Genomic DNA, 23,097 nt, shown 5'->3' with positions numbered 1-23,097 from the left:
AACGACCATCCTCTGGATGCTGTAAAACGTGCCCACCCCCAAGGCCCTATATGTATGTGTTATGTGAGAGTGTGAGTAATGTGGATGTCTAGGTTGCAGAATAAAATTGAGGCACAGGCGGCCAGAAGGGGACAGAGGGGGAGTGCCTCCCCTGCACCCTGGTGACATACCTGCACCCCAAGCCCTGCGTGTGTGGGTGGGTGTGGTAGAGCGGGAATAGGGAGGCAGCTGAGGATGGGGAGGGAAGAAAGGGAGGGGCAAGCGGCCCCTCCCTGGGGCCAGCTCCCCCGCTGACCCCAGTAGGCACCCCCACGCTCTGGAACCCACCAGGGCAAGGGGGCCCAGGCCCAGCCGGACCGGGGCCCGCAGCAGCAGCACTGCCCAGCCCCACAAAGTCCGGGGCAGCCCACCCGACTCCACCCCAGAGAAAACTGCACCCACCCCATCATCCAATCATCTCCCAAACTACACAAGACAATAGACACCCAGGTTGAGTTCATTCTCCCCCTCTCCTATATCTCTCCCCCCACCTGCAGAGTGAGCTCCTGTAGTGAGGAGACCACCTGCAAAGATGTAACAACCTCCCCACCAGTTAGAGAGCCCCCTAGTTGGGCCGATGCACCAGAGGTATTTAAGCTCAGTTTTTAAAACCTTAGGATGTAACTACAGCCCAGCCCATGCAGCAGTATATGAATGACTAACCTCATATTGTGGATGGATTATCTCAGTTCTCCTGGCTGAAGTTTGGTCCTTTTACAGCATCCTGCCATGCGATTACATTTGTTCCTGACCACCGAGAACACTCACGTTAACTTTTATCGAGTGGAAAAAAGTTAGCTTGTTTATATTATGCTAACATAGCTGTGTCGCTAGCGGTCACGTAGCACATCATTATATATCAGCTAGCCAAACTTCAGTAACCCTACAAACGTCACTGCTGTTTAGTTTTCTGTCTTCATTTATGTTGGAAGTGATAACAGAGCTGTACGTTTAATTTGTTTCCAAAACCCCGCAGTCAGGACATGCTATATTGTATTTAGATAGAAGCTAGCAAGCTAACGTCCTGCTAACTTCTAACTCCGTTAAATGTCATAAATTCCATTTTCATGGATGCCTGGATGTTAAACTCAACTGTTACACCTGGTAGAGCAGAACGCAGATCATTTTATTAAAGATGAAAGACTTTAGACAGTTTTTCAACTCTCAGTAATGCCATAGTGATCGTTTGATATATGGACCTGCAGCGGAGTTTAGGCCCAGGCACGGCTAGTGACGTCAGACTTAACGACCGGATGATGACGATGATCGTGATTACTATGGTTTTAATCTTCTGGACGCTCCTTTTAGGGGTCACCATACAGTATCAGCTTCCTCCGTCTGACCTTCTTCCAATCATCCTCCTCTGTCACACTAGCACTTTGCATGTCCTTCTTCACTACATCTTCTCTGAGGTCTTCCTCTTTTCCACCATCCCTCCTCTGCACATGGCCAAACCATCTCAGTCTTTCCTCTCAAACTTTGTCTCCAAACTGTTTAATCAGAGCTGTCCCTCTGATGAACTCCTTTCTGATCTTGTGCATCTTGGTCACTCCCAATGAAAAGCTTAACATCTTCAGCTCTGTTACCTCCAGCTCCACTTCCTGTCTTCTTGTCAGTGCCACCATCATCATACATCACAGCAGGTCTCACTACCATCTTGTAAACCTTTAATTTGATGTTATCTTTCATATGTTATCTTTCACCCTTGCCACTCATCTCCACCCACTCCATCCTGCCTCCTTGTGCACTGTCCAAATTTTGGAAGGTTGACCTCAGATACTTAAACTCATCTGTGTTCACTGTCACTGCTCCTTGCAGTGTTACACCTGTGTCCCTCTCATTCAAACACGTTTTGTTTTGCTTCTACTGACTTTCATTCCTCTTCTCTCCAGAGCATACCTCCACCTCTCTGGGCTCTCTTCTTCTCCTTTCCTCTTCCTTTGCCCTCAGCCAACAGTAGCGTAGATTCCACTTGCAACCTGTTAGCCAATGGCACTAACGTATGCCCACATTTTTTTTTCCTGTTTATTATCTGCATGTTCTGTTTAGCAAAGATTGTATACCTTTTGCTTTTCCTGACACAATCCTACTCATTTATCCGGGCTTGGGACGAACAGGAGTACACTGCCTTGTGGCTTCTTCTCCTTTTTTTTTTTTTTTTAGCACATCTTTGTAATATATTTCTGTGCTTTTTCTAGTCTTTCTTAGTTTCTTAGTCTAAGGAGCTTGGAAAGAAAAGTGTCTGGACTTCTTTAAGGTGCTTGAAGACTTTTCACCTCTCGTCCGAGAAGTTTCTTCAGTTCTAAGGTCAAATGGTGGAGTGTCCCCCCAAGAGGGACATGGACCCCCTATTGAGCCTCTACCCAATCACGCGAGCCAAGCTGTGAAAAAGTAAAAAGGAAAGCATTTGGAAATATTGTTCATATTGCGCAGTTTGAAATTGCTGCTCAGAGCCTTTTGCAATTCATAGCACTTATCATTGTTGTTGTTGCTGAAGTTGTTTTTGGTGTATGTGTATATTTTTTCAGGGAAATGTTTTTAAAATATGTATTTGCTTTTTTATTCTACTTACTATGAAGAAGTTTCTGTTTATTGGTTGTTTTTCAGGGGTTAAATAAATGTTGATCAAAAGAGACACTTACCTGGTTTTGCATATAACTTATAACTTAATAGTAAGAGGTTGGATTTAAATTTGTTGCTGATTTCACTATGTAATAAATTCTTCAAATTCTTTCAATAATTTTTTTTTCATATTATATTTTCACTAGTGTTTACATTGTGTATCTGTATGTGTGTATTTGTGGCGCATGCTGTGTACAATAGTCAAATATTACACGGAACCTTTATCCCGCTAACCCGAGTTGCACCCAGAGGAGTGTTTCGTTGACGGACTGTCAGATGACATAATGGTAAACACAGTAAGGTGAGTCAAGAATTATGTGATATAGCTTGTGCAGGGCACCAGTTCCACCATCTGAAAACACCAGTAAAGCACTAGCGCCATGCGATGGTGCACATTTGAAAAAGTGAGCCGTTTTATCTCGTTTTTAAATGACATTGATCAAGGATGGAGAGAGGCTAGCGTTAGCTGGGAGCTAACTAGCCCCGGCTCACATCACTTTAGCTGGGGATGAGCACGGGCCTTTTTCAGTCAGCTTTAGGAGTGTTCCATCGACTTTCTGCATACATTTATTTCGAAAGAATTTAGACGATGAACTAGACGCGTTAGGGGAGCTGACATGGGCAGCAAATTCATGTAAGTGTCGGAATGTCTAACTGTGGCTTCACCTTTGTCAGTGTTTCCAGCTGAGTGATGCTGACTGTGTGTTTGTGAACTGAAGTGCACAGGGCTGAGGCTGATAGTTTTTCATCTGTACCTGCTATCCCAGTTAAATGTCAGCATAATTGTCGAAAGCTGCTTAAAACGAGGAGCTAATATCCTTATAGATGTGATGTATTCAAGCATCTATGAAATGCTTTGCGTTTTTTTAATTAAAAAGTTAAATATGCTGGTGTGTTCAAGTCCGTTGGTCTAACTTATGGATATGAGAGTTCTATATAAAATTATTTAGAACTCGTATATGAAATCTTGAGAGGAAGGATTGACACTCAGCAATAAAGCAGTCATTCACACAGTTCTCATGTTTTTTGTGTAATTGGATCCCTAGGTTGGTTCTACAGTTGTGAATATTTAAATCTGCAGCCTCAATCGAAATAAAAGCTCAGTATAACATTAAAGATGTTGTGACAAAAGTGAGCCCAGTGGAACCTGATGTGCACCTCATCTCTGGCAGATATGAAAATATAACCGCTTGCCAGTTTAAAAAAGTACGATTTTCATTTTTGTTTCTGTGCAAACGGCTTTGCACACTCATGGCTGTTTCTCTGTCAGGTTCATGATGTTTTCATCTGGAAACGATCCAACTGTCTTAAAGGAGGTGCCACAGAGAGTGCTTTTTCCACACTCTGCAGTGTAACATATCCCAAACCGCCTCAGCTGGGTTGAGGTCAGGTGATTGTTGATGTGAGGCCATGTGCTGCAGCACTCCATCAGTTTGCATCTCGGTGAGACAACTCTTACAGAGCCTGGAGGTGTGTTTTTAGATTTTTATCCTCCCGTAAAGCAGATGGTGTTCCCCCAACTGAACTCGAACCTGAAGGGATGTTGGGTCACTGAAGAATTATGTTACTCTGCTAGTTAGAATTCATCATACATCTCCAACAGTGTCATTACCAAAGTCCGTCCACCATTAAAGAAAGGTTGGTTTTTACTTTTTGCTTTCTTGGCATTGTACTGAGCTGATTGTAGGGCTATGTCAGCATGTGTGAGTCAACAGGAGTTCAGTGGGAAGCTCGATGAGTAATCAACCTTGATGACGATGCAGTATTAGCTCACAGCTATATCTGCAAGCAGATGATGTCATGGTAAATATGTTCATAAGAGATGATACATAGTGTTGCCATTTAAATGGATTACAAGGTGGTCAGTGCTCGCTAGATGTACACAGCAGTGAATTCTTGGTGCAATCCAACTTCGATCATTAAATTCTATCTATCCATTTTTTGTTGTTGTTGTTTTTTTATAGCTTTTTTTCTTTCAAAAACACAACCTAAACAGATTGTCATAGCATTTGCTATGGGTAGTTCTTTATTTACTGTGCTTGGGTTTCCTTGAATCAACTGGGTGTTGTGTTTGTGGCGTTTCAAACGTTGCAGAGAGCCCTCTGATGGACAAAATAGGCAAAGCCAACACTTGTAGGATGAAGGAAGGATGTTTCTCCCATTTCTTTTTGAATTGTTACTTATTTGCAGTTATAAATGCCAACACTGATAAATCAGCAAATAGCTAATATTGCCCCACCAATAAATCAGTGAGACTCATATTTCGAGCTTCTCTGATTAGATTTTTGACCACCTTTTTCTTCCAGTGAAATTGTTCACTGAAAGTTGGTTAACTGTGTTCACTTTGCCACCCATAGTCTTAAAATTATGATGATTTCAAATGTGTTGGAGAATTGGTTTAGAGCGACTACACGTTTTATTACAAATATGAATGTTTGATCCAAGTGTGTTTATCACTGCATCGCAAGGGATATGGTGATTTTGACATTACCTCACCTAAAGGCAAAATGTCATCAACTTATTAATGTAGTTTTTTAAAGCATTTTCTCTTTCTTGTGAGAAAACGTTTAAGTCAGATTAGATAGTTAATAATAATTTTTAAAAGAAATCAAGAAAATCCAGGGCTCAGTCATTTCTGTGCAATGTAGTGTTTACCAGCAGCAAATGTTCTAGGACTTTGTGACAGTCGACTGTATAGTCTCGCTTACATGTGCTACATATAATAAATCTTACGTAAAAATGCAAAGCTAAGAAAATCCCTGACATTTTCCCTCCCATGATAATGTTCTGGTTTTTTTTTATTTTCAACAAATTATCACCGGCAAATTGCTCCATGAAAATGAGTTTCAATGATGCAATGGCCATTAAATAATTCATAAGTGGACAAAAGTAAAAGAGGCTGAGCTGTGGAGGAGGGGAAAATCAATGAGAGTGAGAGAGCACAAACGAGAAAAAAAGAAGTGTGTATATATGGAGAGAGAGGGAGCGAGAGACAGAGGAGTGGAGACAATCAGAAGAGACAGGCAGTCAAGCAGATGGATGGGAACCCCACCCAGGCCTGTTTCCTCTCTGTCCGCTCAGTCCAGAGATAATCTGCTGAGGAGGAAGTCAAGTATTATTCCAGTACGAAGAATGATGATTGTTTCTGTTTGCTGAGACGGAATCTGAAGTTGGGGTTTTTTTTGGTCTAAGTGTGATGAAGATCCTGTAGGTGGGTAGGTGGTTTGATGTTTAAACTTTAACTAGATACTTTATTACCCTCTTTCATAATTTTAGTCTTGACAGAGACTCTATTTAAATTTCACAAAAGCACCTGGAATGAGCAGCAAGTTTTCTTACTGTCAGCTGTCTTTCCAGTCTTCGTGCTTATTTTGCATACTTCCTCTTTTACAAGTTCCTCTTTCTTTCTTCCCTTCTGTTACAGTCAAGCCACAAACACCATCCAGCTGATGCCCCAGCCGTCACCCGATTGGCCGGAAGAGTGTAAATCAGCTGATGTATGATTTTGACTCTAGTCCCTCAGCAATTGAGACAAAGGAGAAGGACTTTGCTGCTTTTTGCTCCCAAATGTGAGTGTATCTGGCTGCGTAAGGTAGTTTGCCACCCAGATTGGATTGGAAAGTCCCAGCTCCTGCCAGTCCTGGCATGAAACTGCAGTAGCTCCCCGGAGAATATACTGACTCACCTAGCAGAGCTAGTGGAGCATCATTAAAAAATAGAAGACTGTAGCCCTGGATGAGGGTACTGTCTTCATGCAGAGGGCAGATCGCAGCTTAAGGCAGCAGTTTTTGAAGTTTGTGAACTGCTTGGGATTTATTTTGTTACTAGCTTGTCAGCATACCTAAAACACCTGCGTTTCTCCAACTGACAGCTGATTTTTGTTTATTGGCCATGCAGATTCTGCTAACAGGGATTTTAAACCCTTTTTGGATAGCTGTCTAGTTGTAAGATTTCCAGCTCAGGGAAAGCCTGTCCTGGTACAGCCATGGAGGGTCTTGAGCAGCTGGACATGGTGGGTGATATCAGCCCAGCTTTGGAGGCCACAGAGGATTTCATCCACTGCATGGATAGGATACAAGGCCAAGGTACAAGCCAGGCTCAAACAGGGAACCTTCAGCCTGCCAGGCAGTCGAAGCAGCTGCAGGAGGTATCTAATGCAGCACTGGGCAAGCTGAGCTCCAGTGGCGTGTGGAACCTGCTAGCTGGAGAGCAGCCGGAGGTGGGGCCTCTAGGCCTAGCTTGGGCTGATAACGTCAGTGTTTTGGGGCTAGGAGTGGGTTTGAGGCACGGCAAGAGAAGCCGAGCGCGTTCCACCAATGACTTGGCTGCCCATACCAACGAGTGTACCAACAACACCACCAACTCCTCATCTAACTCTGCGTTTAAGAAGGGACACAGCCGGTCCAGGTCAGATGTCCACTACCGTCCGTCTGCCTGCACTGACAATGGTCTGCCCACAGTGGACTGCAACACCCTGAAGAACATGATCCTCAACCACCAGCAGGAGGGTGAGTTCATGTTCACACTGTGGATAATATAATATATATGCTAATGTGAACAGCTTAGTCCAGCTCCATGGCAGAGCTGAAAAGGTGAGTCACTGATCATAAGTTAATATACAGTTAATTGACAGAATGGATTTTGAACAGCAATTTAAAAAAAATATTTGCTACATATTACATAAAATAATAATAATGGATTGGATTTTATATAGTGCTTTACAGTGCCACTATTCATTCACTCTCACATTCACACACTGGTGGAGGCAGCTACAGTTGTAGCCACAGCTGCCCTGGGGCAGACTGACAGAAGCGAGGCTGCCATAACGCACTGTCAGGGACCAAGCAGTAAAGCATAAAGGACACAGGTGTTTTAATTCAAAAGGGGGTTTTATTGACCCAAAAATATGAAAATATATTTAACAAAGCCAAAACTTAAACAGGCAGACCAATAAAAGAGGTCAACTCAATAGACTAAACTCAAGATAATAATTAACAAAACCTCAAACAAACATAAGATAAACTGACCTGCTGAAATGACACACAGGGGAATTTAAATACTGGTTTAGCTAAACCAAATGACACACACGGGGGAAAACAAAATGGCTGCCATATAACCAACTAATACAAAACAATTAAACAAACATGAAACACCCCCCAGGCAATGAAGCATGTGGTGCTATCCAATTAGGCTGTCAGTGGTACTTCAGCTCTCCCAGCCCTTTGCCACACCTTTTGCCAGACAGGAGGAGAAGCCAACCCCCAGGTAAGTCAAACAAAGAAAGATGTATTAATATAACATAAAACAGAACTTTGACCTTGCAAGGTTAATATGTGTACACGCCATATAAACATTGGAAGGTGTGATGGAAAAATACATACATTTAATAAAGAAACAATATTGAACAATAAGTAGAATATTTTAAAGTAGTGACTGTAAATTAAACTAAGGTGAATCAACTGGTGGTGAGGTGTGGAGTTTACCATGTAAGCTTACCAGCTTACCACGGCCCCTCTGGCTGGGTGGTAGGGTAAAGTGTCTTGCCCAAGGACACAACGACCAGGACAGAGAGCCCGGGGAAAGAATCCAGGAAAAGGTCACCAACATGTAGCCACACATCTGAAAGCATATTGATTTGCTCTCCTGATATTTAGATTGTAGTATTGATATTTTAACCTTTGCCTTATGTAAAAATATGTAGCAAATATTTTTGTTAATATTTGCAAAAATATTTGCAAAGTTTACTTGTTAATATTATAACAAGTAAACTTTTTAAATGTGTCTTTCATGTGCAAATTAAGTTTATTTATAATCTGGTACATGTTGATATGCATGATCTGATATCATGATTGTTCAGGGGTTGGTGCTTTCTTTAACTATGTGGTGGATTAGTGGAAAAGTTACAGGTGAACCCAAACTTTAAACTGTAGTTCTACAGTTCAGTGTGACGTACTTGTACATGAAAAGTGTTGGAGCCAACAGGTATATGCTTTCCTATTAAATCACCAGTAGCTTTTGCATCACCAACCAATGTAAGATTTATGCCACAGCTGACCTAAAATAACTAAAATATAATATAAAATATAATTAGTGTTATCCATCCATGAATTTTTAAACGTACTGTTTAAAAAAAAAAATTAGAAAAAAGTAGTAAAATACATTTTTATTTTTGGATTAAGATGCCAAATTACAGTTATTTACTAGCATTCCTAAACAGAAATTCCACTGTGATGGTTCAATAATTTTTAGTTTTAAACAACTTTTTTGACAGATTTCTAAATACATGTTTTTATGAAACCTAATAAATTTGATACGCAAAGTTATTTATTTAGCTTCATGTGTTACCAAGGTCACAGATTTTCAAAAGCATTTTTCCTATGGTGGATATAACTTCACCATGTCTTTAAAATCAAGAATACGTTTTGACACAGACTTGAGACTTGAGACCGTATTCATCAAGAGTAAACATGGACACAAGTTGGAAGAGCATTAGGAGTTGTGCAGAATAACATGGACATTCTTTCTGGAAAGACTATAGTTCAGATTTCTAAATGTACATTTTACTGATTTTCAGCAGCATAAATAAATAGATCCGCCTTTTACTGTGTTTAGGAGATCATCTGAAAAGTCATACCATCACTTACATCCAGAAATTAACTTCATGCTATTGAGTCAAGCTGACGTAAGTGAGGAGATGTGTAGCTGTAAGTGAAAACGTTACAAACACTCTTGCCTAATACAGTGTTGACCCTTTGCATGCCTCGCCCTGCTGAGGAGTAGCTTCTAAACCACCTCGTGTCAGAGAGGTTAGCAGAAATGATAAAGTTGTGAGTTGAAACTGTCGCAGGTACCTGAAAACCCAGCTTTCGTTATTTATCTGTGCTCGTGCCACTCGCCATGAAACTCGAGCTGTCAGATTCTCTGACCCAGACGTCTGCCCATAATTGTTACGAGGTAATCAATATTATTCACTTCAGTCAGTGGTTACACCGTTTTTCTCATCTGTTTTCTAATTTGAGTTAACTGACCCTTTAATCAGATTGAATTTGCCTAATTGGGCGTTTGTGGCATGGAGAGTTGCTTTGACTCATTGAAGATGATGTCATGGCCTCTGGTGACCAACTCATTGAACCTGCCAGAAATATGCACACCTCCTCCTCCTCTGCTCCTATCGACCGTCCATTCACTGAAAAGCTTTCTCAGCCTTTGAGAGGCTTTCGGAGGACAGAAGTCCTGCACTATTTGTGCTGCGGATCGGGGCGTGTGCTGTACTTAGGCTGAAGCATCCTCAGAGAAAGCAATAATGACAGAAGATGATGATAACTTGAAATGACACAGCTGTGCTATGACAGTCCTTACTCAGGCAGAGAGCCCAACACACACATACACACACACACGCACACACACACACACACGCACAGCATTTGTTTGTGTGTTTTGGCTATCTAAAGGACTAAGGAGATCCTAAGGGATCCTGAGGGATAATAGCCTGTAATCCTGTCAGCAAATGGACTCAAATGAGGCAAGAGAAGAGGCAACCCAATTACCCAGCCCCTGATACTGGCAGGATTATTTAGTATTAGCATATGTGTGAAAAGACATCAGGCTGTTTAGTTTGGCTCGATGTGTATTGAAAAGAGAGGAGGAGGAAAAGGACGGTAATAAGCACAAGGCACAGTGATTTAGCTCGCCTTGCTATGTGTCTTCATTCACATTAAAAAAGAAAAGTAGCCTGTTGGCTTTTCCATTAGTGACAGCTGGGGATGTTTAGGTGCTAAATGGATATGATTATCGCCTTTTTATGTACACAATATACATGCATATGTAACCACATAGGCTTTGCTTCTATTTAAGTTCTATTGTGTTTAACTAGAAAAGCTGCATTGATTAAAAAAAAAACCAAACAAACATTGGCAATAGGTGTATTTTTTATGCTGTATGCTTTTTAAAATAATAAACACATTCATACTAAGTCACCAATATTTAACAGGAAATGCAGCAGTAATAGTAAAAAAACAACCACTCAAAAGAGCTTTAAAAATGGGTAAGACCTTGAGTTACCCCGGCCTGTACACCTAACATGTCAGGGGTACTTAAGGTTGCTTACGGTGCAGCACGCCTAGGCCGCTGGGAGTGTTTCTTCTTCACTCACCTCTTTTCACTAACTCTGTGTTAATACGTTGCTCTGCATTTAATCATTAGTTATTATTCATCCCTGGCTCTCTTGCACAGCATGTCTTTGTCCTGGCTTTCTCCCCTCTTCCTATTAAAAGGGAGTTTTTCTTTCCCACTATTGCCAATTGCTTGCTCATATGGGGTCATCTAATTGTTGGGGTTTTCTCTCTAACAGGGTCTTAAACTTAGAATATAAGATACATACATACCTCCCTGAGCCTGGTTCTGCCGGAGGTTTCTTCCTGTTAAAAGGGAGTTTTTCCTTCCCACTGTCGCCAAAGTGCTTGCTCATAGGGGGTCATATGATTGTTGGGTTTTTCTCTGTATCTATGAAGCACCTTGAGGCGACTTTTGTTGTGATTTGGCGCTATATAAATAAAATTGAATTGAATTGAATTGAATATGTGAGGTGACTGTTGTTATGATTTGGTGCTAAATAAATAAAACTGAACTTTCCCTGTTTATGGCAGCTTACTATGAGTGCACTTCTATATACACACACAAACAGTGGAGCTGACAGGACACAAGCACTGAAACAACAGAGATTGTATTGTCTTAGAGCCCCTTTTGGTTGTGTTAGTTTCTTTGGAAACGGGTCAAACACTGTTGAAAAAATGCAAAGAGAATCTATCGGTGTAAAATGCATGAAATACCGTCAAGATGCTGAATATTTGCTATCGGATTCCTCCATGCTATGTTGACTCTCCCCCCTAGCAGCCTGTGCAGTGCTTCTGACGTGTGGCATTGTAAAAACAGATCAACATAGAACTGAGTTAAATAGGCTGGCTGATTGTTGCTGATACCTGATCCAGCTTTTAGAGTCAACCCTGGACTGTTGTCCGTTATCTGTTATTATGGATTGGTGCATCTCTAGTGGTAACTCATTGGCACAAACAAATGATTCACACTCAAATGTCTGCACAAAGTCATGGCAGACTTGTGACATGCTAGGTTTACCCTGCAGAGTTTGCAGCAGACCTCATTTTTGTTTGTTTTTTTAATTCTTTCTACTTTAAGGACTATTAGAGTACTGAGAAATTATGACAATCCCTACAGATTACAAGATTGGCCATTTGAGCCACAGCCTTTGGATTCCCAGAAGGCCCAACTAAAAGTAAACACTTTTAGTTGGGCCTTCTGCTGACTGTGTACATTCATACTTTCTGTGTTTCAGTTCCTGTTATAAATGTCAATTAGTTTTGACACACAAGTGAAATTCTGCCCTTTCTCAATCTAGGGAGTTTGAACTTGAACGTCCAAGAAAAGCGTTAAATCCAGGTTAAAGGTAGCTGAAGTGCTCTCCAGGCTAGTACTGGCTCAATGAGGATAAGCTCTATGATCTAGAAAATAGGTTAAGGGTATACCTTTGTACATTTGTAGGATAGGTCTTCACTTATAGCCGGAAACTTGGGAACAGCACGTAGTTTTAAGCAGGAGTTTGTACCTCGATGAACATAAAGGCAGTAGTGTTACTTAACAACAGAGTGAAATGTTAATTATGGTTGAAGGCTTGAATGTGTACGCTAGACTATTATTGTGTGTGATGTCAAAACCCACCAGGTAGAGATGAAGGCTAATTGAACAGAGCAGCTTTCCTCACCACAATGCCTAATTCTCATCTCGAGCCTCCCAAGCGTGAAGACTGCCAATCAGCCAGACCTGATTTCATTTGCATATTCATTCGTTCCCTTAGCAAAAAAGGTTTGTTAACATGCAAAGTCAGAGACCTAGAGTGACACTGTCAGCTGCTGTTTTGATAAGATTGATGAGGCACTGGACTTGCCACCCTTAAGTTAACAGGGGCTCTAAGAGAATTAGCTTTTTTCAACCAAAATGCAGTATGCACCAATTAGACTGCTTGTGGCGGGGGTTAGCAATTAAATCAATTTGTCAGATTGATTTAGAAAACTTGTCTTTCACACTTTACCGAGTTAAAGTGTGTCAGGTCAAAAAGCATGAGTACATCAATGTTTAAATTGAGTTTTCAGCATGTTCCACTTGGAAAATAGTCAGTTTTAACGTGTGTAAGTAACCATTGTTGCAGGAGTGTAATTAATTTTGATGTGAAGCAGGTCCCGACCACATCTTAATGGATAAGGACAAGAAGTACTTTCTATGCAAATGTAACCAAGGTAAATGGACTGGTTTTCATATAGCACTTTTGTATTCCACTTGAGCACTCAAAACACTTTATACAACATGACTTGTTCACACAAGCACTTTTTCTACATTTATACTGCAATGAACGCATTGGGAGCAACTCGGAGTTCAGTATCTTGCCCAATCACACTTTGACATGCAGACTGGAGCACCCAGGGATTAAACCACGAACCTTCTAATTAGTGGATAACCTGCTTCAGTTCCTGAGGCACAGCCAGTATGTATTTTGTAATAATATATCAAATAATCACAGGTGCAGTATAAAATCATTGTTTTTTCAGTCCTCAATCTTTTCTGCCTCATTGAAAGTTCACCTCTTTGTCACCAGTTTCGGTATAGCAAGTGGTTCTTTCTGTTCCTCTTTTAGTGGAGGACAAGTGGGTGTAGGTTTAAAAAAACTAAATATATATGCTTTTTTTTCACCTTGATGTTGGCTTCTTTTAATGATGTGAAAGGATTGGGTTTTTTTTTTATAGTGTAGATGCCAGTTTGCAGCACTTTGCTTAAAGTCTAGTTTAGTTTTAACACTGCCCTTATATCCAATTTCATTTCTCTAACTGTTTATAACCCAAAGTCTGGACAAGAACATTATTGTCACTACAGCGCTCCATATATCTGCTGTAAGTCCCTACAATTGTGGTCAAGTGCATTTTCCAAGCAGATGTTGTGGTCACTGAAATCTGCCTTAATCTGAACCCTCCTTAATCAATGAGAAAGTTAACGATAATCACAGGGCAAGACTGAAAGAGAAAAAAGAGAAAAGGAAAACGAGTGTGAAACCAACTTTCTGAGGAACAGACAGTGGATTATCTGAGAGAAAATGTGGGCTCCAGCCTTCAGATTAGGAAAGTGGGGCAGACTGCCCACTGGCCTCTTTAACAATACTGTTTCTTCCTGCCTTCGTTACAAGAAACGTTTCCAGAGGAGCACCCGTGGATAGCTATCTCTGACCAAAATACAAAAGCTCAGGTCTGAGCAGTCAGGCTATGATAAGCGACCTCCTTCAGGAAACTGACCGGCCCTGATTATATGTCCAGTGGTCAATTAGACTTGTAACAAATGTGGCAGGAAAAAGCTGCATAAGCAAGTCAAGGTAGGAGGTAGGTCATTGGCTTGGAATTAGGCTTGGAGTTTTCACGTCTCTTTAAGTGCTTTGAAGACTCCCGGGTCTTTTATCAGTATGAGTTCACACTATAGATGCTGTCCATAAAAGGAAAACACCACAAAGAATCGTCTTGATGCATTCTCAATCATCCAGGAAAGTAAATCTCCAAAAAGTTGATTCTGTTCATCTGGACGTAGCGTTTCACCATCCCCACTGACACAGCGGCCAGGGAAGCAGAAGAACGGCACATCAAGAAGGCCCTGAGTAAATGTGGTTATCCCAGCTGGACTTTTGTCAAAGCTGGAAAGACACCTAAAGAAAGCTCCAGCCGGTCCAGGAGAGAAGGACAACCGCTGCCCAAGCGAAAACCTGTAGTGATCCCATATGTGTCAGGAGTATCGGAGCAGCTGAGACGCATTTTTTCTAAACACCGGGTCTCTGTGGCTTTTAAACCCCAAAACACGCTGCGCCAAAAACTGGTCCACCCCAAGGATCGGGTCCCCCGACACAAACAGAGTAATGTTGTGTACGCTGTTACTTAACAGCGTACACAGCGTATACAGCGTATAAATCCTGGCAATCCTCCTGCCACTTGGCAGGAGGATTGCCAGGATTTATACATCGGGGAAACCAAACAACCTCTGGCAAAGCGGATGGCACAACACAGAAGAGCTACCTCGTCAGGCCAGGACTCTGCAGTCTATTTACACCTACAGGCCAGTGGACACTCTTTCAATGATGAGGATGTACACATCCTGGACAGGGAGGAACGCTGGTTTGAGCGCGAAGTCAAGGAGGCCATTTACGTGAAAAGGGAAAGACCATCTCTGAATCGAGGAGGGGGCCTAAGGGTACATCTGTCACCATCTTACAATGCTGTGATTGCAGCCATTCCCCAACTCTCTGTGAATGGTACTCATGACCATTGATCAGTGGTCTGTGATCAGGGGGTTTTGGTCAGTGGTTGTTGATCAATGGTCATGAGAATTTGCATAATTAAGATTAAGGAACTGACCTCCCAGTCCATTGTTCCTTCAGTGGGCTGGTTTCAGTCATTATGCAAATGTACTGTTTATAAGATTGAAACCTGCAGTCAGCTGAGACTGAAGAAGTCACTTGGATGAGTGACGAAACGTTTCTCCCACAAAACGCTACGTCCAGATGAACAGAATCAACTTTTTGGAGAACCACAAAGAATCCACTTTCAGTATCTCTCCCAACCTTTAGTCTTTAAAGTGTGCATGTAGCTGACTTCATAGCAGTTACAGTGGACTCAATTGCCTCCTCTGGCATCGATCCATATGTTCCCGCCACTCACTTTCTCAACAGCACGCCTCAACACACTATTTCTGTGATCACCTTGTCATGTTGTGTTAGAGATAGCATTGTTGAGCTCTGTTTTATTAATTAGTCCTAAACATGATCAAATGTCAGTGGTAAAAGATTATCAAATGGTATTGAAACACACAGTTTTTGCAAAACTTTATTGTAGTTTAAGTAGCTTATTGCATGAGATGTTTCCCATGTAAATAATTTTCACTTGACTGGTTTTAACCAGTGTCGAATTGGGTAGTTAAAAAGTAACTAAGGAACATAAAGTGAACATAAAAGAAAATATTAGAAACTAAATTACTAATCTTGAAGTAGGGCATGAAAAATGTTAAGTTTTTATGTGCATGAAAGGCTAAACTTGAACCATGCAAACAATACTGCTGCCAACACCCACAAAAGGAACTCTTGACAGCCAGATGTTAAGTATAGAGGTTGATGTTTACTTCTTAAAGTCACATGCCTCAGATGGTGAGGGGATTGTTAAAAACATACATTTTTGATCCCCATTTAAAACTTGGATGGTTATGGTTGTAAATTGCCAACAGAAAGGCCCTTGTTAAAACAACTGCTTGTTCTGAACATATATATTATTCATTTGTTTCATTTCTACCTTTTTCCCCTGCTCTTCTTCTGTGCCTGTCCAGCTGATAAAAGCAGCAGTAGCAGTGTGGTGAAGCAGTGTGAGATGGAGCAGCGTGAGGGGCCCCGAGGCCGCTGGACACCCTGCCATGTTGAGCTGACGCCTTGCGAGCTCCGCCTGTACGCTCTGGACAGCAGTGCCAACCGCCAGCTGGGCACTGCCTACTCACTGTCACACTGCCAGAGCGTCATGTCTCCAGCACCCTGCAGCCAGCCCGGCCAGATCACCCAGCCTGCAGACCAACGCACAATCCAGGCTGTCTTCTTCAACAGCACACGTCTTCAGCTGAGGGCGGCCAGCCAATGGGAAGCCATGGAGTGGAGACGGCTGATTTGGGAGAAGGTGCAGGCAGCCAGACCCATGAGGCAGGAGAATCGTCAGCATAAAAGCGGAGTAGAAAATCATCATGTCGTGAAGTTTCCTGCACCCATGTCACCTTCGTCTTCGCCTTCTCCTTCTGGGCTCGACACCAGGCCTGATGGCGAAAGCGACACCCCGACTTCAGCAGAGGCATCGCTCTGTCTTCCACCTAATTCTGTTGTCCTGAGCAGACCCACCACCCTGCCTTTGTTCACGCAGTCGTGCCAGGACGTTCTCAGAGTCGGTCTACTGTACCAGCTGACGGATCAGAACAACTGGCGGGCTTTCACTTTTGTCCTCACCAGATCTGTTCTCCAGGCCTTCCCTACAGAAGGCCGTGGGTCTGTGTCCCAACCTGTTCTCCAGTACTCGCTGGCGTCCTGCATTGCTGTTCATCATGATCATGAGTTAGAGAATGGAGAGCCATGGACGGGGAAAGGGGAATTTTTTCAGGCTGTTTTCCCAACAGAGGTACTCAAACTTCGTGCTGATGGTCACCTCAAGGCCCAGGAGTGGGTGGAGACCTTGCGGGAGGCAGTCAGAACACAGAGGCCTGCACAAGAAGGGACAGAACCAGGAGTAGGACCTCCTGGTCTCCAAGGGGTGCTATTGAGATCAAATCCATCCAGTGACAGGAGGCAAAGGGACGCACAGAGAGCAAAGCGACAGTCGGTCACCACCAGTTTCCTCAGTATTCTCACCTGTCTGGCTGTGGAGAAGGGGCTCACTGCTCAGAGCTTCAGGTGTGCAGGTGAGTGGTTTTTACAAACACAGACAAGTTGAAGAAAATTACCATCCTGAAGGCTGAGTTTTTTGTGTCTTAAAAGTGGCTCTTTATTTTACCTGGTTAAATCACTGTGGCAACTTAGGCTAAACACATAACCTGGTCTGGAGCAGGTTATGTGCAGAGTTTTGGTGTTAAGTCATCTGCAAGTGCCACATTTTGACCATTTTTGTATTTACGGCATGTGTTTTAAGTATAAATTATTTTCTGGGGAACATATGAGCTAGCTCTTAAGTTGGATCATTAAATTTTTATTTCCTGTATCGTAATTAGAGGTGAAATCACCAAATTAATATACACTTTCCTGTGATGATGCAAAGCACAGGAAAGTGTATATTAATTTGGTGATTTCACCTCTAATTACAATACAGGAAATAAAAAATTTAATGTATCCAGTTTAAAGTTTTAGTGCTTTGATATTCAGCCATGTTGGAAATGCACAGCAGCACTGAGAACACACTCAGAGTTAAAACAATTAACTTAAATTAAAATAATATGTATAGTCTGCCAGTCTCATTAATCTTAGTTCATAAACATTTTCTTGCAACTATGTACACACACACACACACACACACACACACACGTACGTTCAAATTGCTGGATAAGTTGATTTAGTGACAATGTTCTTCGTAACTGTTAGTTGTGATTTTCTTTATTTTTCATTTCTTGTTTAATTAGGCTTTTTGCACATTTTCCTCTTCAGTCCCAACAACAATCTCTACAATTACAAGTAACTTTGCCTAATTGGCTCCCAAGACATTATTGTAGGTATACAGAAATATCTTCCCTTCACCCTTTCACCCCCATTGGCCTGCTTTCAGCCTTGTTCTTATTCATGGTCTGCTTGTTTAGTCTTCTCATCAACAAAGTGTGACTGATTATTGCAGTTCTCAGGAAACTCGACTGGACCCGGCTTTAATGTAAACAGAAGAGGCAAGAAGGGTACACGGTCAGCTGGGGCTCTTGAAGTTGAAAATGCATATGATGCCCACTGACCCAATATATGCTCATTAGAGAATAAAATGATATAATACAGGGACGTAAATAATTTTAAATGGCGCACTTATTACTGAATAAAATATGAACAGTGGGTCAGGTAGAAAAGGGCTTGTTGTTACGTTATTTGCAGGACATTCATATGAAAAAGATTCATTAGGATGGCTCGAAAAACTTTTTGGTCTTGTTTTTGATTGTTTTGTATAAATAGTTTAACACTGTTGCAGATGTATGTTAGCACTATCTTCTAGGTATCTGTATGGATGCCTATAAATGCACCTTATTATGCCAGCTGGTATTAGCTGATGGTTTCAAAACTACAAAATGCGATTTTTTTTTTTTTTTTTTTTTTTAACCCTTGGATGCACAACCTACCAATACCTACACTCTTCCACGAGTGGGGTCAAAAATGACCCCAAATAGAAACAATGTATTTTGCTATAAACTTGGTTGTTATTCTTCAAAATCTTTAAAACAAAGAGTTGTAACATTCTCATATTTGAGGTATTCCTCATAAAACATGTTTGTGACATGAGGCCCTTTGCATTTTTATTTATTTTTTCATTAATTTTAAGAAATTGCAGTTTTTGTATCACTTGTATCACTTTTGTATGCTTACTCTGCATATATGCAGAAGCTGGGTCTTCCCTCTGAAAGGCACAAGTTGTTCATCCACTGTAACACAATCACTGAGGATGAATTTCTGCCTGCAGTTGACCAGGAACAGGCCCCATATGTAGCAGAAAGCTGCCATGTGGTTTGTTTTCAGTCGGTAGGCTCTGGTCCTCTTGTCCTCAAAGTGCAAGAAACGGCGAATATCTTTAAATCATACATAGACATAGTGGCCTTGTACAATGGGTTATGGAGAGGACTCCCAAAAAACACACCAACTGGTACATCCCAGTTCTTCTCACTTCCTGCAAGAATGGTCAATCAAATGAAGGCCAGGAGCTTATGTTTGATTACATTTTCCACTCTTTTCCCCTGTCTGTGGCTACTCTTCGTGCCTCCATGTTTGTGCATGTCAGCACCTCTTCTATTAAATTATCAGACATGAACATATTCCATGCATTTACTGGGGAGAAAGTACTAAACCCAGGTGCAAGCCCTGGCCGTCTAATTCAGAATATTGTGGCTAGAGCAGTAAGAGGGGCTCATTCTGTTAGACTCAATATCCATTTCCTCTTCAGAGGACTCATCAGAGGACTCCTCTGTATCTGACTGGCCTTGTTCAGTGGGGGGGACAATAGTCTGGATACTCTATATCTTAGATGTCAGATTCTGAGTCAGTGCCTCGGTCCTGGATCATTTGTAGGGCAAGGTCCACAGGGATCCTTGCTGGCCTCATAGCAGCCATGTTAAATATTAAAAAAAAATCAGAAAGTACAATGTTTGAAATGCACAGAAAACTATAAACAGGGCTGCACATAAATGGTCCTCAGGTGCGCATTCGCTGTCAAACTAATAGACGCGTACCAGATAAGAAGTTGGAACGCTCGTTTGTGTACATTAGATGTTCTGGAGGAGGACAGACATTTGTTCAGAACTCTTAAAGATGTTGAAGAAGCAAGCTCCGTAAGCAATTACTTTGGTGTTCCTCCACTGCAAAAGAGGCACGTATTCTCTGAATTTCCGGGAATACTTTTCTTTTGACAGCGAATGCACACCTGCAGACCACTTATGTGCAGCCCTGACTATAAATCGTGTATGTTACTGTGTAAAAATTCATTCTTGATCCATCAGAAGTGTAAGTGGGACAGTCAGAGTTGCTAAGAATGAAAGTTTCATAGAAGATTCCATAGGAACTGCTTGGGGTCATTTTTGACCCCACTTGTGGAAGAGTGGGGTAGTGATACAAAAACTGCATTTTTTTTTTAAATTAATGAAAAAATAAATAAAAATGCAAATGGCCTCATGTTACAAACATATTTTATGAGGAATACCTGGAATATGAATATATTACAACTTTGCATTTTAAAGATTTTGAAGAAAAACAACCCATGGGGTCATTTTTGACCCCACGTGTGCATCTAAGGGTTAAGTGGCTTAAAACTGCATGTTCATCATGTAGGCTGTCAGCTGCAGATGTCCGGCTCGGATTAACTGTTTGCTTGTAGCTATCTGCTGTGACCTTCATATAGCTACATGTTCATCATTCATTCTTATTTTTTCCCAAGCTGGTGTTCATAGTAATTTATTTTCTTTAGCTGCACTGTAGATGATGTCTTCTGTGATGATTCTAACTCTTCTGTCAGGATCACCGGATGTTTTTCAGTATTTGGCAGGAATGATTTTTCATTTCCAGGTCTATCGCAGCCTTCTTCTCCTTTATTGTTATTTTTTTATCACTCTTCATACCAATTCATATAAATTGCATTTACTCACCCTAGGTGTAAAACATGGGCTCTCGCTCTCTCTCTCTTTCTTTCTGTCTCTTAGCAGGGCTTTGAATAATCACCGCTCACCTCCCTTTTTATTTGTAACAACTGGCTTATTAATGCAGAGCTGTTTGAAAAGCCAGCTGAAACAGGAACAAGGACAGAGGCCGTCTGGGGGCAACTGATGATAATTGGTAGGCTTAAAGCACCGGAGGAGAGGAAAAATGGATGAATGGATGAATGAATGAGAGGGAATAAAAGCAGCCTGGGGATGCTACAGTGGTCAGCCCTGATTGTAGTTGTTTGTTTGAAGGGTTTTTGGGTAGGACGGGACAGCTGGATACGTCCATTTTTCTATACAGAGCACACCTCTGCTCTCTCGATCCATTCACTTCCCTCCTGTCCTCCCTTTCTTTACTTTTCCGCTCACCAGTTCTTTCACACTCGTAGCCTTTCCCTCTTTTTGTCTCCCTTTTCTCCTGCTGTCACCGCCTCATTTATTTGACTGTATCCCTTCTTGGTCTCCTACAGTGTTAGAAGCCCTGAAGTCTTTTACAACCATTGAATTCAAGGCCTTGTTATAGAGGTCTTATGTCTTCTCACAGGTTTTTAGCTTTCATTTTCAAGATTTTCTGGAAATTGGTCTTAAAATTTCCCTCTCGCACCATTAAAGTGGGAACCCTGATTTCTATGGATGTAAATGTTTTCAGTCTTCACTTATTTTTCTTCTTCTTCTTCTTCTTCCCTATACAGTCAATTATCGAAGTAGGTTTTGGGATGTTATACAGGTTTCAGTTTGACATTTTCTCTGTTAATACCATACCATCTTTATTTATAAGGCACTTTAAAATAAATCAGGGTTCACGCTAGAGCAGGGCAATATGACCAAAAGTATTTATCATGATATACATTTGAAAATTTGCGATAACGATATAATTGACACGAGACAAAATACTTTACAACTCCACAACTTTATTAGTGCAAAAAAAAAAAAAAATCAATGTATTTTCACTTAAACAAGCAACTGTTTTTTGCATTAAAGTTATATAAAAAATTAACAGTGCAAATGCAAATTCCTTGCTGACAGTTTAACCAAAAGGCATTTCCAGTGGAAACCGGCCGACATATCCTCAGCATAACCATGTATAATATCCACAAAACTTAAAAAGAGGTTATACACACACAATACGGTAATATTATGTTGAAGCACAGTACGTATCACTCCGCGAGGCTCCTGCCTACGATAGCTGTAATGCTCCGACAATCCATCAAGCGGTGCGGCTTCGTAGCTTAGCAAAGTCGTACTGAAACATTTGACAGATTGCTGAGCGCCGTGTACATAAAATCGTTTCGAGGTCAGTAAACACAACCAGAATTCATACATAAGGCACACGGGATTATAAGGGGCACTGTCGACTTTCAGAAAAATCAAAGGATTGATTTTAAGTGTGCCGTATTTTCCAAACAACACGGTAATAACGACGGCCCGCTAGCATGCGCTACCAAAAATGTGCTTTGTTGTGTATCTGAGGGACGAAAGCTAAACCAGTTCCACACCACTGAAGTTGCAGCAAACCAGTTCTGGTTCATCCGTTTCATTCAACGATCCACTTTCGCCCTTTTTATTCTCCGTCGCCGCCATGCTTTTTCCACGTATGAAAACAAAGGCACTGCGCATGTGCGTTTTACCCATATTCTATCGCAATATTTAATTTTCTTATCGTTGCCCAACATTATACCGGTATTACTGTGAATGGTGTGATATGGCCCAGCCCTAGTTCACACAGTGCTGTACATATACAAATACCATAAACAGAAAATAAAATCAAACATGTTAAAAATAGAGAATTAGGAAAAAATAGTCATTAAGAGATTTAAAAACAAGATAACTTCAAAATTATCCTAAAATGTACAGGTAGCCGGTGGAGTGAAATAAAATGGGGATAATGTGCTCAGACTTTTTTTGTGCCAGTTAAAAGACGCACTGCAGCATTTTGCACAACCTGCAGATGCCTAATGGACACATCACTAACACCACAATAAAGTGCGTTACAGTAATCCAGCCTAGATGTAACAAAGGCATGGATTACCGTGTCAAAAAGCAGCCTTGATAAAATAGGTTTTATTTTGGCTAACTGCCTCAAATGAAAAAGGCTACATCTTACAACAGCCCTGACCTGGCTTTCAAGTTTAAGATCCGCATCAATTTTAACTCCCAGATTAGTAATGTTCAGTTGAACGTACTGCGCCAAAGAACCAAGATCCATAGTAGTGTCTCAGAAGTGTCACGGAAAATCCTCACTTCTGTTTTTTGCTCATCAAAGCCACCCAGACCTTTATTTCACCAAGACATCTGAACAGGGAGTCTGCTGGTAAACCATTTATCTTTTTAAGAGGAAAATAAATCTGGGACTCATTGGCATAACAATGGAAAGAAATCCCATGTTTCCTGAAGATAGATCCAAGGGGGGCCTAAAACTGAACCCTGTGGACGCCACATTGAAGA

General features: G+C 41.4%; 1 protein-coding gene across 1 annotated transcript in view; it reads left to right on the top strand.

The window, feature by feature from the left end:
- The first annotated feature begins 2,886 nt into the window (after positions 1 to 2,886).
- Positions 2,887 to 23,097, top strand: part of plekhm3 (pleckstrin homology domain containing, family M, member 3) — a 52,938-nt gene continuing 32,727 nt past the window's right edge. Inside the window, exons 1-3 of the mRNA XM_084907678.1 lie at positions 2,887 to 2,962; positions 6,086 to 7,169; positions 16,078 to 17,184. Of these exons, the coding sequence (XP_084763804.1) occupies positions 6,647 to 7,169; positions 16,078 to 17,184 (1,630 nt within the window). The 5' untranslated portion in view covers positions 2,887 to 2,962; positions 6,086 to 6,646. The remainder of the gene's footprint in view (positions 2,963 to 6,085; positions 7,170 to 16,077; positions 17,185 to 23,097) is intronic.

This window comes from Perissodus microlepis, chromosome 16, assembly GCF_051167445.1.
Source record: "Perissodus microlepis isolate ML-2025 ecotype Zambia chromosome 16, ASM5116744v1, whole genome shotgun sequence".
Classification (NCBI taxonomy): Eukaryota; Metazoa; Chordata; class Actinopteri; order Cichliformes; family Cichlidae; genus Perissodus; species Perissodus microlepis.
Note: the sequence above shows the minus strand (reverse complement) of the source record. Positions and strands in the feature narration are given on the sequence as shown.